General features: G+C 44.2%; 1 protein-coding gene across 1 annotated transcript; it reads left to right on the forward strand.

The window, feature by feature from the left end:
* Positions 1–1,213: 1,213 nt before the first annotated feature.
* On the forward strand, positions 1,214–11,604 carry Prokr2 (prokineticin receptor 2). The gene is made up of 2 exons (XM_021156569.2): positions 1,214–1,727; positions 8,801–11,604. The coding sequence occupies exons 1-2, from the start codon at positions 1,279–1,281 to the stop codon at positions 9,495–9,497; spliced, it is 1,146 nt and encodes a 381-aa protein (XP_021012228.1). The 5' UTR covers positions 1,214–1,278; the 3' UTR covers positions 9,498–11,604.
* The last annotated feature ends 4,425 nt before the right edge of the window (positions 11,605–16,029 follow it).

A 16,029-nucleotide genomic window follows, 5' to 3' on the forward strand; every position in this document is an offset into this window, starting at 1 on the left:
TAGTGCCAGGATTGGTGCTTGCTATGGAATTCTGAATTCTGGTCTTGAAGAGAGCCCCCTATAAGAGCAGCAAGCCCCTGGGACCACTGAGCCATCTCTCAGCCCTTTGAATAGAAATTTTAAAATCAAAACCTTTCAACACAATAAGCTCAAGGATACACTAATTTGTAGCTGAATGAAACAATGTGTAGCATCCAGTGTGTAGCATCCAGTATGTAGCACCCAGTGTGTAATGTCCAGTGTGTGGTCTTTGTTTTCCATAATTAAATTGTTATGTTTCTATGAGAGCAGAAAACTTTGCGTGTACAGTAGCTATTCGTGTGCAATTCCCAGCACACGAGTCTGAGGCAAGGTGTTGGAGGCCCTGTTTAGGGGCACTGCAAAGCACACTAGCACACAGGGCAAAGTGCACATGTGTGCAGAAACAAGGCCACAACCAAGTGTCCTGATGCAACTTGGATGAAGGATGCCGGAAACAGCCAGGATTCATTGTGTGTCTGATTTTTGTTTTTGAATTGATTTTTGTTCATTCAGAAACCATTTGCAGTCACCTTCCTCCCCCTCCTCCCCCTTGCCACATTCAATTATGCAAGCCCCATAGTTTAAGAGACTGGCTTCTAGAGCTCCTAAGCAAAGAACAGGAGAGTAGCAGGAGAACCACTCCCAGCCACCAATGCATTCCCGTCCACAGCCCCTGCCTTGTGCCATTGTCTGGTAAGCTATTGAGGGTAAGAACAGTCAGCCCAGCACTGTTGCTGGAAGGAGGACAAGGGTGCATATTCTTTGGGTTTGTTTGTTGGTTGGTTGGTTGGTTTTGGGGGGCTCTTGGGGGGGGTGAAGACAGGGTTTCTCTGTGTAGCCCTGGCTGCCCTGGAACTCACTCTGTAGACCAGGCTGGCCTTGAACTCAGAAATCCGCCTGCCGCTGCCTCCCAAGTGCTGGGATTAAAGGCATGCACCACCACTGTCCGGCTAAGGGTGCATATTCTTCTTGGGTTTCTCTGGATTCCAGTTCATTCTGTGACCAGCAAGCAGACGGCCTCCCGTCTCCTTGGCCCTGGGTGACTCTGGTTGGACTGTACCTAGCTAACTCTTGGGGGGACTAGCCAGATCTGATGTTTGCTGACCAGTGGTTTTATCTGTCCCCAGATCCTGGATGTTATCTGTTCTCCCTAAGGATTCCAACAGGGACCTGCACGCACTGACCCCAGCAGAAGTGCTGAACTCCATGTGAGCATATCTTCCTGATACACACCAACTCACCTGTAGCACCATCAACATGGGACCCCAGAACAGAAACACTAGCTTTGCACCAGACTTGAATCCACCCCAAGACCATGTCTCCTTAAACTACAGTTATGGTGATTATGACCTCCCCCTGGGTGAGGACGAGGATGTGACCAAGACACAGACCTTCTTTGCAGCCAAAATTGTCATTGGCGTGGCACTGGCAGGCATCATGCTAGTCTGCGGCATTGGCAACTTTGTCTTCATTGCTGCCCTTGCCCGCTATAAGAAGCTGCGCAACCTTACCAACCTCCTCATTGCTAACTTGGCCATCTCTGACTTCCTGGTGGCGATCGTCTGCTGCCCCTTTGAGATGGACTATTATGTAGTACGGCAGCTTTCCTGGGCACATGGTCACGTGCTTTGTGCCTCCGTCAACTACCTCCGTACGGTCTCCCTGTATGTCTCCACCAACGCTCTGCTGGCCATCGCTATTGACAGGTGAGGTTCAACTTCAGTTCTCACAGACTGGTGTGGCTCCAGATGTGACAGCTCAGTGAGTTGTCAAGGGACTAGAGGAGACATTTCTGTTCACCAGCATTTGGGGAAGTTGGAAGCCTCTGAGTCTCATAGTTCTGGTCCTGCTCTGAGATACTGTCTCCAATTCTGATACAGTTAGCACATGCCCTACAACATAGAGACAAAAAGCAGAAAACTCAGGCAACAACTATTTAAAAGCCATTAGGAGAGTTAACCAGAGCAGCTTCTAGTCAGCACAATAGGTACCAAGCTTTTCATTGCAGCCAGATCCAGATACAAAGCGTTCCATTGCTTAGCAAGCTTCCTGTGCCCCCTGACAAATTCCTCTGCCAGTCTTAGTGATCATTCTTTGTCACCACAATTCAGTTCTGTCTGTTCTTCATTTCATATATATATAGTTTAGACTTTATTTTTAAAGATTTACTTATTTATTTTACGTATATGAGTACACTGTCACTGTCTTCAGACACACCAGAAGAGAGCATCAGATCCCATTATAGATGGTTGTGAGCCACCATGTGTTTGCTGGGAATTGAACTCAGGACCCTGGAAGAGCAGTCAGTGCTCCTAACCACTGAGCCATCTCTCCAGCCCCCTGTCTTTTATTTACTTCATGAGAATCATGGAGCATGGAGCATCCCTTCTGGTGGCTTTGTTGCAGAGCTGATTTGAAAATAAGATAACAGAATTTGCTTTCAGGAAAGAGAGAAGGACAAGTTTGCTTTTGCTGTTTTGCATATATCTGTGTGCTTATTTGCATATATTTGCATGAGATGTCCCAGAAGTCCTTGCTCTGCTATAAATTTGTAGGCACGAATTGTAACAGCAGCAAATGAGAAATCTTGTATGTGTCATTTATGTGTATAGTTTCAGGTCAGCATTGTCACCAATGGTGCAGTGGGAGATGGGAGAGATCTTTGATGCACAGCCCTTTTGGGCTGCTCTGAAATGTATTCTGAAGATGGGCTTCTTGGCCTCCCATTTTGTCTCTTTCAGCTCTTCAGTTCTGGGTGCTGTTTCATGCTTTTTAATATACCAGCTAGTTATTTTTCAGTTATCCTAAGAAAAGACGCAGGAACAAGATACCTCTTCCTTTGCATAGCAAGATGCCCATAGGGAAAGCACCTTTATTACAGCCCTGAGGCTCTGCAGTCCAGAAACCAGCTTATGAAATGCATACTTGCCAGCCAACTGCACAAAAGTCCTCAGGAAAATCACACAGACCGTCACTTGCTATAGTGATAGAGTTGGCTTCCTGAGCCCCACCCACCCACATCGCCTGAATGGAAATCCCTTGAGCTGAGAGTTTGCAAAAATCTGCGGTTTTATTCACTCTCCTGAGTGACTGTAAGCTTGCTGAAAGGAGAGTGATTGCTGTCCTCATGCCTTGTCCCCTGTAAGCTGTGTCTGTGACGTCAATCTTGCTGTCTTGTGGTTTGTGATGCTAGTGCTGTATAGGAAGCAGTCACATGGCACAGACAGCAGAGGTTCCATTTCACCCCAGCCAACTGTTTCCCATGCAGCCTTCACACCCCACCCACCATGTCCCCTCACCCTGCTCCCAGTGACCCAAACAGGAAAGTGACCATCATTCTCCGCCTTTCTTCCTGTCCCTCACCCACTGACCCCATCCCTTATGTCCAGCTCTGACTAAACCCAGTACCTGTCCCTTCAGCTTTGCCACTTGGCAACTCATGATGGACACTCTGGTGCTCTATTGACCTGTCTCTTGTGCTCCCCAGGGGCTTCTAACTGTACCCTAAAATCCATGCTTAGCCATACAAAGCATCTGAGAATCACTATTGCTGGCTTTTCCTAAGATATTCCTTTGCTTATGAAATCTCCAGAAGTCCCAATGTCACAGGATATAAATCCTGAGTCTAGCACTGTGGTCTATGCCAGCATGACCCTCCAATTCATATTGGGTATAAAGATATAGAAGTCCCCATCTGTGTATTTTAAGACAATCATCATATCTTTGGTCTTTCTGCCTCTACACTAAGACACCTATGTCTTAGTTTGTGGTTTTCCCTCATATCCTCGGACTTGTGCAGGGATCCATGTGCAGGAAGTACTGAGTGGGAAATGAGAAGTGGAGGGAACAGGAAATACACTACAAAAGCCTCCGTGGGCGAGTGCTGCTAAGAAATCCTTGGAGTAAGTGTAGATCACAGCTCGGAGTTCTCCCAGGCGTGGGAGGAGGGAGCTGAGTTGTTTGTATATGGCTCTTACAAGTCACTGTAGAGGGCTTCTCGAAAATACTGCACAGGAAGCCACGAGGACTCTGAAAGCCAGAGAAAACCCTCAGACAAACAAACAAAGAGGCGGGTATCGTCATGCTAGAGTGCACACACATATGCTGATGCAGCAAAAGAGGAGTGAGGGAGTGTGTACCAAAGTGGTGAGAGCAGAGGGGGATGGGAGAGGATGTGCTGAAATGTAAAGGCAGAGGCCTATAGAGGAGAATATACTCAAGGATAAGAGAAAGGAGGATGGAGGCATGACTGCCACAGGTTTGTGGCTATGCTGTCCCCAAGCTATGAAACTGCTGTAGAAATACAAGCTGTAGAAGATGTAATTTTTGAACTCAAGAAGCTTTTTTTTTTTCATGTAAAAACTAGGAATTATCAAGCATTGAGAATAATAAACATATGGTGACTTGTAAATGCTAGTTTTTCAACAGAAGCAAGGGTCTCGCTTATGTAGTCCAGGATGATGTTGAACTCTGATTCTCCTGCCTTAGGCTACTGGGCACTGGGAGAATAGGCACACAGCCTTAAATCTAGACTTAGCGCCCACAGGAAGCTTATACCCGCCATGCCTGCTAGAGGAGCTAAATGGAGGAGAAGCTTCATGGGCTTCCTGGAGTGCTCCCAGTGGAGCACATCTGACAAGCACAGAGGAGCTCTTGGGTAGGCGCTGGGGTTCTGTGAGGCTCACAGATTAAAGCAGCACGTGGAACCTCGGGCCTTAGAGTAGTGCCCTAATAAGTTTCCCCTCCTGCCATCACTGGGCTCTAAAATATCAGGAAGATGGGTCAGACATCCCTACCCTTCCCTGATGGTGCTCATTTTAGAAAATGGGTCTTTCTTACTGGGGCCATCCTGGGTGGTGTTTCCTGGGATCCTATTTTTAGTCACCTCAGATAGAGAAACAATTTAAGTTTCTTGTGGGTTAGAAGAGACTTATTAGCCACTGCCCTCCCCCAACACAGGTCCTCCCCTAAGAGTCTCCAAAAGGAATACCAGCTGCCAGCCCCCACCTTGTCAGACTTCTGACCTCCAACACTGCAATATCTCAATGCTCATCATTTCAAGGGAGGGTGTTTATTATAAGGGAGCAGCCACCCAGTGGGGCTTAACCACCGGCCCATGCATAGCCTGGGCTCCTGCAGAAGCCCCAGTCTCCCTGTGCATTCCCATCCACTGTTTTTTCAAATATGCCTGCTCTGCTGTGCAGAAACTCCAGAAGGGCCAGCACATGCTGTCTGTGGAAGCTGAGCCAGAGACTATCCTCCTGCAGAGGAGGTGCTATTTCTAGTTGCAGAGAGCTGAGGTCCATTGACCTCAAAAGCATGCATACCCTCTCAAGCAGACAGTTGGCCACAGAGACTTGCAGATGTCTCTCTTGCCAACAAATGACTCATGGGAAAGGCTCAGCATACGCAAAGTACTGTAGCCCTGTCATACATTATGGATGTTTACCTTCTTGGAAGCTGACACAAATCCTGACAGATTGTCAATTAAGTCATTATTATCCCCACTTCACAGATGCAGATACTAAGTCTCTGGAGCCTAAGTTATTTATCCAATGTGCAGTCTGGAAACAGACCTGCCCAACACCTTCCAAGTCAGTACTCTTGCCTTTCCGATTTACTTGATGTTAACAATGAATTTTGGAATGTCCTCTGAGTAAGAAAGATGTATTGGATGACAAAGTGTTTGACTGTAAGAGTTAAGGATAGCCAGGCAGTTTATCAGTGTGTGTGTGTGTGTGTGTGTGTGTGTGTGTGTGTGTGTGTTTAAGGTTAGCCTAATCTACAACAGTTAAGTTCCAGGCCACCCAAGAAAAAGGTGATGAGGGTGGGGATGGGAAATGACAACAAAATTAGCAGAAATGTGAAGTTTTTTGCATTACTTATTGGTATACTATGAGTTATTGATACACTGTGAGTTATTGATACACTGTGAGTTGTTGATATACTGTTATTGATATACTGTGAGTTATTGATATACTGTAAGCTATTGATATACTGTGAGTTATTGAGACACTGTGAGTTGTTGATATACTGTGAGTTATTGATATACTGTGAGTTATTGATATACCATGAGTTATTGGGAGACTTCAGTTATTGATACACTAAGAGTTATTAATACACTGAGTTTTTTATATACTCTGAATTATTGTTATACTGTGAGTTATTGATATACTGTAAGTATTAGTTATTGGTACACTGTGAGTTATTAGTGTACTGTGAATATTAGTTATTGGTACATTGTATTAGTTTTTGGTAAACTGAGTTATTGACATACTGTGAGTTATTGATACACTGTGATGACAGGACCAGATTGAGAGCAGTTTTAAGTCCTGAATTTGTTTTATAGTCTCTAAAGACTTTGGGTTTAGTAGAGTACACAGAGTAATGAATGCCCATCAAAGATACCTGTACCCAAATCCCCAAAGCCCATGACTGTGCTCGCTGCATCCTAAGGAGGAGCAAGGTAATCCAAGGAGCTATGGTTGCCAATCATTTAAAATAGAACCAATGAGTGGCAAAGGTTCTTATCTGAAGGTGGGCAGAATGTCATAATAGGCCTGTGAGAGAAAGACTCCACTGGCCATTGCTGGCTTTGAAAGAAGGAGAGGTTATGAACCAAGAAATATAGGCAGTTCTCAAAAAATTAGAGATGCAAACAACAATAAAACCCAAACAAAAGCCCCCCATCAGGTTGTCCTTGGAACCCCTAAAAAGTGCCACTTGCTGACACCCAAGATTACCCAGTGAAACCATGTCAGACTTCTGACCCCCAACACTGTACTGGCACAGTGGTGGCATTACAAGTATCCCTTTTATTATAAAGGCAACAGGAAACAATTTGTCCAGTTATCACAGAGAGACAGTGACGGTGAGATGTCTCAGTCAAGTGGTGAGGCTGCCCTGCCCATCTGTTCACCTCTCTGGCCCTGTTGTGCTTGTCCTCCTAGCCTGCTCCCACAGATAGGTGGGAAGCCCCAGAGGCTTCTGGGTAACGCCCATCAGGGAGCCCCCATGGCTGGGATGGGTCCAGCTTTCTCCTCCATAGCCAGAAGCCTCAAGTATGGAATCCACTGGAGAGACACCAGCAAGCAGGTACAGATGGGACAAGATAACAGAAATACTTCAAGGGACAGAGAACAGTAACATGGCAGAGGGATTCTAAGTCACGCCATTGTTTTGGAAAGGTGATCAAAGAGTTTGGTTAGAAAAGAAGTCAGTTTTCTACTGGAGGCTTCCTGCACTTGGCTCACACAGTTTGTGAACATTAAACATAGCAAGGATGTACTTGCCTGAGTATTTTTTAGTATACTTCCTGCTTTGGGCCCACACACTCATTTCCAGGACAATGTGTCTCTTATCTACCTCTCATGCCTCTTCTCTTCCTCCACCCTCCCCTACCATCCTTCTTGCCTCTCCCACCCCCGACATAATACACAGAAATTATCCCAGGACCCAAATATCTAAATAGCTATCATTCCATCTCTCTGGAAGCAGCCCACACAAGTGAGCTCATTTTCCACGAAGGATTCAGGCTTCATCCGTCTCGAGTAGTGTGACTCCTTAAATAAACAGGGGTAACGCTTTAAGGTACTCCAGTGAGATGCCTTCATCACGCACTTTCTCTTCAGTGTGAAATGGCACGGGGAGGTGGATGTGAACGCTTTGTATCAGGAGGCTCCACTCTGGTATCTGCTGGCCATGAACCTGGGCATATTGCTTATTTCTTACTAGAGTCCTAAATCCCACTTAATCCCACCGCATCCATAATGCAGGCTGACATCTAGGAGCCGGGGCGGGGCGGAAGAGGAAGCTCGAGCAGTGTCCACACCTCCCTTTGAGCTACACAACTTTTCTTTCACCTTAAATCATGAGAAATTTGGAATAAGAACTTTAGGAGTACCATGTTTGTGGGCAGGATGGCAAGATTGAAAACTTAAAAGGTATAAGAGTATCCTGAACAGATGAGTGTGTGTATCTACTGAAAAATACTCACACAAGTATATCCTTACTATGTTTAATGTTCACAGACTGTTGAGGTTTGGTCTATAGCTATGAACTCTAATGCTAAAATCTGTACCTGAAGGTCTGGACCTACGAGGGAGTTCTTACATTTACCCGCTTTTATTGTGCAAACCTGTTCCTTAATTGAAAACTACTGGCTAAATAAAAATGGCTACAGACAATTACTGAAGGGGTTAGAGATAGGCAGGTTGAGTTACCTGGTGAGTGGGACAGGAGGAGAGAGAGAGAAGGATGCAGGAGGGGGAAGCCACCATGAGAGGAGATGGACCACGTGACCAGGAGAAACAGCAAGTATTTGGGGTACACATACACTACTGGGGTTGCAGCCAGGTCAGCAGTTAGAAAAGTAGAGTAGGCGTTACCATCACCCCAGCCCACCCCCAGCATCGCCAAAGCCAAATAAAATAACCAAAGTTTGAGTCTCATTCATTTGTAAGCTAGACAGGGATAGGCTTATACTGGCTGTAGTATAACAAATGTCTTGGGTTGTATTCAGGGAAATAAATCTCAGAAGAAAGGTAATTCCCTGGTCCCTATGTCAGGCAAAGGAGAACAGCCATTGCTTTAACCCAGTAGCTGATTCCATTAAATCGGTGCTCTAAAAGCCAAGTGGGGCTGTGAGTGAGCTAAGGCTGCTTAAACCTGGGTCGGAGGCAGCTGGGGTTTCACTGTGTGGTTCCAGCTCTCCGGGCTGGTTAAAAAGCAATCGTGCTTCGAAATATAACCATCACTGCTGGCTTCCCTCTCCCTTCAGATACCTCGCTATTGTCCACCCCTTGAAACCACGGATGAATTATCAGACCGCTTCCTTCCTGATCGCTTTGGTCTGGATGGTCTCCATCCTCATCGCTGTCCCATCTGCCTACTTCACCACAGAAACCATCCTCGTTATCGTCAAGAATCAAGAAAAAATCTTCTGTGGTCAGATCTGGTCGGTGGACCAGCAGCTCTACTACAAATCCTACTTCCTCTTCGTCTTCGGGCTTGAGTTCGTGGGTCCCGTGGTCACTATGACCCTGTGCTATGCCAGGATCTCCCAAGAGCTCTGGTTCAAGGCTGTACCTGGCTTCCAGACGGAGCAGATCCGCAAGCGGCTGCGTTGCCGCCGCAAGACAGTGCTACTGCTCATGGGCATCCTTACAGCCTACGTGCTGTGCTGGGCGCCGTTCTATGGCTTTACCATAGTGCGAGACTTCTTCCCCACGGTAGTTGTGAAGGAGAAGCACTACCTCACCGCCTTCTACGTCGTGGAGTGCATTGCCATGAGCAACAGCATGATCAATACTATATGCTTCGTGACGGTCAAGAACAACACCATGAAATACTTCAAGAAGATGCTGCGCCTCCACTGGCGGCCATCTCACTACGGGAGTAAGTCCAGCGCTGACCTCGACCTCAAAACCAGCGGGGTGCCTGCCACTGAAGAGGTGGATTGTATCAGACTAAAGTAGCCTGCAGGTGTTGCCCAAGGAAAAATTTAACATTCGGTACTCAGTAAATCACACACCATCAACCACTCACAAGCTACATGGAAAGAATCAGTTGTATTCATGTTCTCCTGCTCTAATGTATCGGGACGCTTCTATGTAATAACATACAGCACAACTGATGTCTACATAACATCTTAGAAGATAGACACAAATAGTAACAAGTGACGTGGACTGAATGCTTCTGTCTGCAAACCACATCAACCAATTATTCAAGGACAAGAGCTGACATGTGAGAATTACCTGCTATGTGCAAAAACAAGTTACCCCTACCCCCCAAAAATGATAGAAGCTATTTGGAGTTATTCAGCTCTATCTATCTATCTATCTATCCATCCATCCATCCATCCATCCATCCATCCAGGTCACTAGAAAGAAGTCACAAATGACTAGCCAGAGTCATGCTACATATTCTTTCATTCTGTATCTTTTCTGCACAGAACTGTCAAAGGCAATAGAATAAAGCACTTAGACATACTAGAAATGTAAGGATAACTCCATCAATAGGGAGACCATGGCCTCATAGGAAGAGGGTCCATATAGTATACTGACTTTCCCCACTCCACACCAGTTGTCTCCTTAGATATTCTGTACTCATCTGGAATGTTGTAATTTCAAATGAGGAAAAATAAGGGAGCAGGCTTTACCACAGATGTATCAAATCTCATCAAGCCCATTGGGCAAAGATGGGCAGTCCTGAGACAAGAAATGTATCCAGTTGTGGATAACTTTAATGCCAAGGATTTCAGGGCTCTGGGGTCTTGGAGGAAGAGGACACAGAAAGAGCCGAGGTTTCCAGTGGCAATGAGTATAATCTGAACATTTGCTATGATTTGGACAATTTTCTAGAACATACAATGACTTACAAAAGGAACTCTACTTGAGATCCAAAGATCCGGGTAAAAGTCCTAACCCCAGGACTCATCTCTGTGTGTCTCCACTGTAATGAAATGGAAATAATGAGAACGGATCATTAGGAACATCAGCCCAGCGAAGTCATGGTGTGGATGTGATTTTCACCTCTTCCTTTGTGAAGAATGAGGTCGTGAAAAGCTCATTAGAGGGAGTTTGGAATGGAGAAACAGCTCCACACTTTTCATCCCTCTTCCTTGAATCAGAGACCACTAAACGCATTTTTGAAGTAGCGTATCTATAGTGAGGCATAAAGGTCTCCCTGTCACAGGGTGCAATCAAGAAGATCCAGTCAATGCCCATACCCTCAGCATCCCTGTGGTCTTAGACAGTCTTCCCAACAAAGCACTGGTGGACCCCAGGACTGAATTCACTTGTATTATTATGTCATCTACTGAATACTAAGGTTGATCAGGTTGGCTAGATAGGTATTTTCTTCCTCCTTCACAGCCCCATATGTATCCCTCCCTTAAACTCAGTTACTAAGGAAGACCTTCTTAAACACAGGAGAATCATTATTCTGTCCAGGACACAAATAACCTCTCCAGTAGACACTGTACCCTTCACATGTCAACAGAATTTGCCTCCTTCTTGTATTTAAACATCCTCCTTTCATTTAGATTTAACCAGAAACCATTCCTGTAAATATCAATGCATTTGTGATACCCCACTGTAAAAAGCATATGCTGTTATCATATGGCATAATTAACATACAGAATTGTAATCATAGTTCCCAAAAGGTTCCCTACTCGTGTTGTATCTTATGTTTATATGTTTGATGTAAATGGAGCTGTGTAGCTGTCTAAGCAGCTCAAGCCTGAAATGAGGGAATGTCCAAAGGTGTTCTTAGGGCAGGGCCATCTCAGGCTAGCAGCTGGCCTCAGTTTGTGCTCTCTCAGGAGTGTGTTCTTGAATATGAATTAGTAGCAAACCATTATCCTATGTGCCCCTTGTTTATAAACGATTTTTTAAAATGCAGGCTTCTTTTCACTTAGAAAATATTTGTGCGTCTGGCTAGAACTAAGGTAATAAGTTAATTACATTTGTGTTCAGTCTTCCCAAGACTAATTAAGGGCAAGCTTAAGACACTCTTAACACGTCAAGATAAGTACACACTTATGCCTCCTATTTCATGGAGAAAGTTAATCTCACTTAGCAAAGCCAGATCTATTTTCTTGGCCACATTATGAGAAAAGATGGTTAGACAATGAAGCTGTTACAGATTTTTGTTATGCATCCAACATTTAAAATAAGTTACTTCTAAATTTGGAGAAATCAAAAAAAAAAAAAAAAATGCTTCAGGCCCTCAGGCATGACAAACAACTCCAGACTTCACAAGGAACAATGTGTCATTTGGGAGGTAATTAGAAATCTTAACACAAGTTCTGTTTCTACTTAAAAATGGTGGCTCCAAAACCCATCTTTGCATCCAACCATATACTCCCTTGGCCACAAGAATGAACACACACACACACACACACACACACACACACACATCACTAGAACACCATACCAAGAAATGCCTTGAGAACATAACATTCAGCTCCTTTCTTTGGTGGATCTGAATTCCGAAAAAGGAAATCACCCATAACAGGTACACAGTTGATTCTTTCTAGAGCTAAAGCCTTGTCCTAAGATTTTATCTCTAGGACGATGAGCAGCTTTCAGTGACTGCCTATACTTGAGTCCAAAGGACCTGGCACACTGTGGTAGCAGGTTCCAGAGTATGTAGAATCTTAAGTCTCTAGGTTGCTTTGCTTGTTTGTTAAAAAGAAGTTAAATCCCCATTCTGAATACCTTGTGGTATAAACTAAGATCAAGAGACAAAGTGTGGGTTGTACACAGGGATTCCTTGTAGACGGCTGTTGGAGGTTCATGGTATCCAACTCTATCCAGAAGATGTTCAAAAAATAACATCCAGTTCTTATAAATGAGCATTTCTCTAAAAAGTTTTCCATAGTGCATCTTAATCAATTTTAATTTTAACATATACTCCCTTTTCTACATACAGTTGAAAATAGTAAGTATGTGTATCCTCATGAGTTGTTATGATATATATGCATATGCATAGTCTCATTGTTGTAGGATTGCATGTTTATATATTTGTTTACAAACTAAAATATACTTGTAATCCCCAAATTAGTGCACCTGATGCTTTTGTTGACATTTGTACAGGCACACGGAACAGTGGCTTTTAACTGGGGTGGAACAAAGCAGACAGACCTCTCTCTGGCTTCTCAGAGGCTGGCTCTATGGGTACAACAGTCTATAGATTTTGCTCCCATCTCTGATCACTGGTTGCTGTGATGGCAGGCAACATGGGCTTTAGCATCCTGTCACATATGCCTTCAAAGTACATTTAGGTCATTTGTTGTGTTTGGAGGCCTTTTCTTGTTTGTCTCGTTTTTTTATAGGGCCCCAAGTGACCTTAAGTGATCTCTCGTGTTCCCAAGTACAAAACAGCTATGATATATCTTAAATATAAAATAAATGTTAGAGAAGCTTTATTTTAGTGGCATTGGCATGAAGTCAATGTCAAGCAGGCAAGTACATGTTAAATAAAGTTATATTTAAATAGAAGCATGCATTTAAAAGATTGTATACAAAATGTGGCCAGTAGCCTCAGGGGTGTGATCCCAAGCTTTCCTTGTGAGCAACTGATCAATATTTGCTACTTCTTTCATACATACAATATTTTCTAATTCATGTTTAATCACTTTATTGGGCATTCTTGTGAAGTATAAGGAGTAAGTCATGTTTCTTGGGTTCAAACCTTGTTTGTCACAACACATAACTTGGAACTCTAGCTAAATGAAGCCTGAAGGTCTAAGATTTTAATTAACCAAACTGACATTTTTCTTGAAGCATCCCTGCCACCATCTCCTTCCAAGTCTGACACTTTGATGCAAATTAAAACCCTTGAAGAGGGAGCCCTATAATGAAAATGTACGCACTTACCCAAGGTACAGCCCACACCTTCTGCAGACCACATGTCCTAAGAAAAAAGCTTTCTCCTTATTAAAAATCTTAGAGCTAATGGCTGGCAGTTCTGTAGTGCTGTTACAGACAGGGAAGAAGACACACACACACACACACACACACACACACACACACACCTCTTCATCCCACAGTGGAAAGGAGGATGACACTGTCAAAGACTTTAACTGAGTGTTTATGTGGCATTTCAGAAGAAAGAGGGTAATCTTTGCAAAGCCATGGTGAGGGACTGTTGTTAATAGGCAATGTTATAGTCGGGTGGTGGTGGCACACACCTTTAATCCCAGCACTTGGGAGGCAGAGGCAGGTGGATTTCTGAGTTCTATGCCAGCCTGGTCTATAAAGTGAGTTCCAGGACAGCCAGGACTATACAGAGAAACCCGGTCTCGAAAAACAAAAAAACAAAAACAAAAAATAGGCAATGTTATTTCTTTTCTGTTCTTTTTATTGTTTTTTGTTTTTTTTTTTTGTTCTGTTTGTTTTTGACACTGGATATTTCCATGTAGCTTTGGCTGTCCTTGATCTTCCTAGGTAGACCAGGTTGGTTTCTAACTCACAGAGATCCACCTACCTCTGTCTCCTGAGTGCTGAGATCAAAGCATGCACCATCACACTTGGCTGCAATGCTATTTCTTCCAACAGACCCAGGAACACAAAATGTAGAAGTCTGAGATGAAAGAAAGAATCCCTTCAATATGAATGATGTTTATCTCCACCTCTCAAAGATCATGGTGCAAATTATAAAAGAAAACCTGCCTCTGTTTGTCTCAGCTGTCTCTGACAATTACCACTGTCCTTGAATAGAGGGATATCGCACTCACATGGCCTTCCACCCAATCCAGCACCCCTTCCTGGGAAATACAGAGGAGGAAGATGTTTGCCTGCAAATACACAGATATGCAGACCTTGAAGAAAGAGTTTGTTCTGGACTGCCCCTTGGAATTGAGAATGGGCAAAAGGCCATCTCTTAACTGCTGGAAACTTAATGAAAACTGTGGACCTTTCTATAGACTCCTGTAGGGTCAATGCAAGGGGAAAGGTATAACAGGTAAGGAAAGTTGGACCTGCTTCACTCCAGCTCAGTTTCAAACACCGAAGCTGGGCAATAATGCCGGGGAGTGGCGTTTAGATATAGGTAACTCTAGGTCAACAGTGACAAAAAGAACACAGAAGTGAGCTAGGAGCCCTGATACCCTGGTTCCTGACTCATTCACAGACGTAAAATACTTTAAAAGAAACTGTTGCCCTGCTAATTAAGGTCAAAGTCTACCATTGGCCAGATAGCCTTCTGAGGCTCAGTGCAATATGGAGGACTGTCTCCCTGCACCCGCAGGGCTTCCCCTTCTTTGACCTTGTCTGGGAAGTTCCACCCTCTCCCCAGGCCTCTACTTGCTGAATGTCACATAGCCTTGATAAACAGGACAGAATCTTTCTCTCAATAAGAACCCATTCAGCTAACACCCAAGACTCCTGAGATGCTTCCCCACACTAATGAAGCATTTCGTTACTTTACACCTTCAGCCAATGACCTTTGCCCATCCTGGATGTTCCTAACCCCAGCCCCCAAAATGATATAAGCCTTGAATCACCCCAAATAAAATTGATCTATCTCCCTGAAACTGATCTTGATGTCATCATTCACCTTATATACTCAAGAGTTTCCAAAACCCTGAGTATAAAATCTGTCATCTCTGCTCCCTTTGCCCCTCATAGACTAATATTAGCCAATGATCCCCAAGGGCAGGAAGAGTCACAAGAAACTATTAGGTCAAATGGCCATGAAGCTGGCCCATTAGAAAGTCTTCCCAAAACTAGAGAAATATTCTCTTAGTCCATTTTCTGTGGCTATGACTGAGTACTTGAAACTGAGTAAGTTATGAAGAAAAGAAGTTTATTTATAAGAGTTCTAGAGGTTGGGATGTCCAAGGTTGGGGGTGGGTATAGTTGATGTGGGCCTCTTGTAGAGGCTTTGGTAAGGACTGTCTGCAGAGTTCTAAGACAGCATGTGACAGAACATGGTGCATACATGAGACAAAGCTGATCTGGACTTCCTAATGTACTTGTCTTAAGACAATCTATCAACCAATGAACCCACACAGAAGCAGAATTTAAGTCACCTCCCAAAGATCCTCACTGCTCACAGACACCACCCCTGTCCTCACAGAAAGATGTCTGCAGTTTTCATCATGGGTCATACCAGGGGCAAGGAGCACCAGGTAGACCATTGAGATAGAGTTTCACTTCGGAGCCTGATTCCCCGCTCTGCTCCTGTATTTTCCAGTTTGTTCCTATTTCCTTTCCTTTCTTCAACCTACATCCTTGTTGTCTCAAAATACCAAGCCCACCTAACTCAGGATCCTTGCTGCCATTCCTCTTTCTTCCTGCACCAAGCAGTGTCTTGATAACAAGTTACTTCAACTCAAATGAGAAAACTTAGATGAAAGTAGCATTTGTATCAATGGGCTGGGAATCAGGAGGGCAACGAGGATGGGTGTGGCTCCCAGAGACCAGAAACTTCTCCCCCTAGGAGCAAAGACAAGTGGAGGAAAAGAGCATGGGAGTCATCTTGGAAGGGTCACTATGGAAG

The sequence above is a fragment of the Mus caroli genome, unplaced genomic scaffold (genome assembly GCF_978045245.1).
Source record: "Mus caroli unplaced genomic scaffold, Mus_caroli_1 scaffold_2, whole genome shotgun sequence".
NCBI classification, from domain to species: domain Eukaryota; kingdom Metazoa; phylum Chordata; class Mammalia; order Rodentia; family Muridae; genus Mus; species Mus caroli.

Excerpts from the sequence above, each read along its gene's own strand:
- Prokr2 (XM_021156569.2), top strand. The coding sequence starts at position 1,279 with ATGGGACCCCAGAACAGAAACACTAGCTTTGCACCAGACTTGAATCCA. Across the intron at positions 1,728-8,800 it reads CTGGCCATCGCTATTGACAG|ATACCTCGCTATTGTCCACC; the intron begins GTGAGGTTCAAC and ends CTCTCCCTTCAG.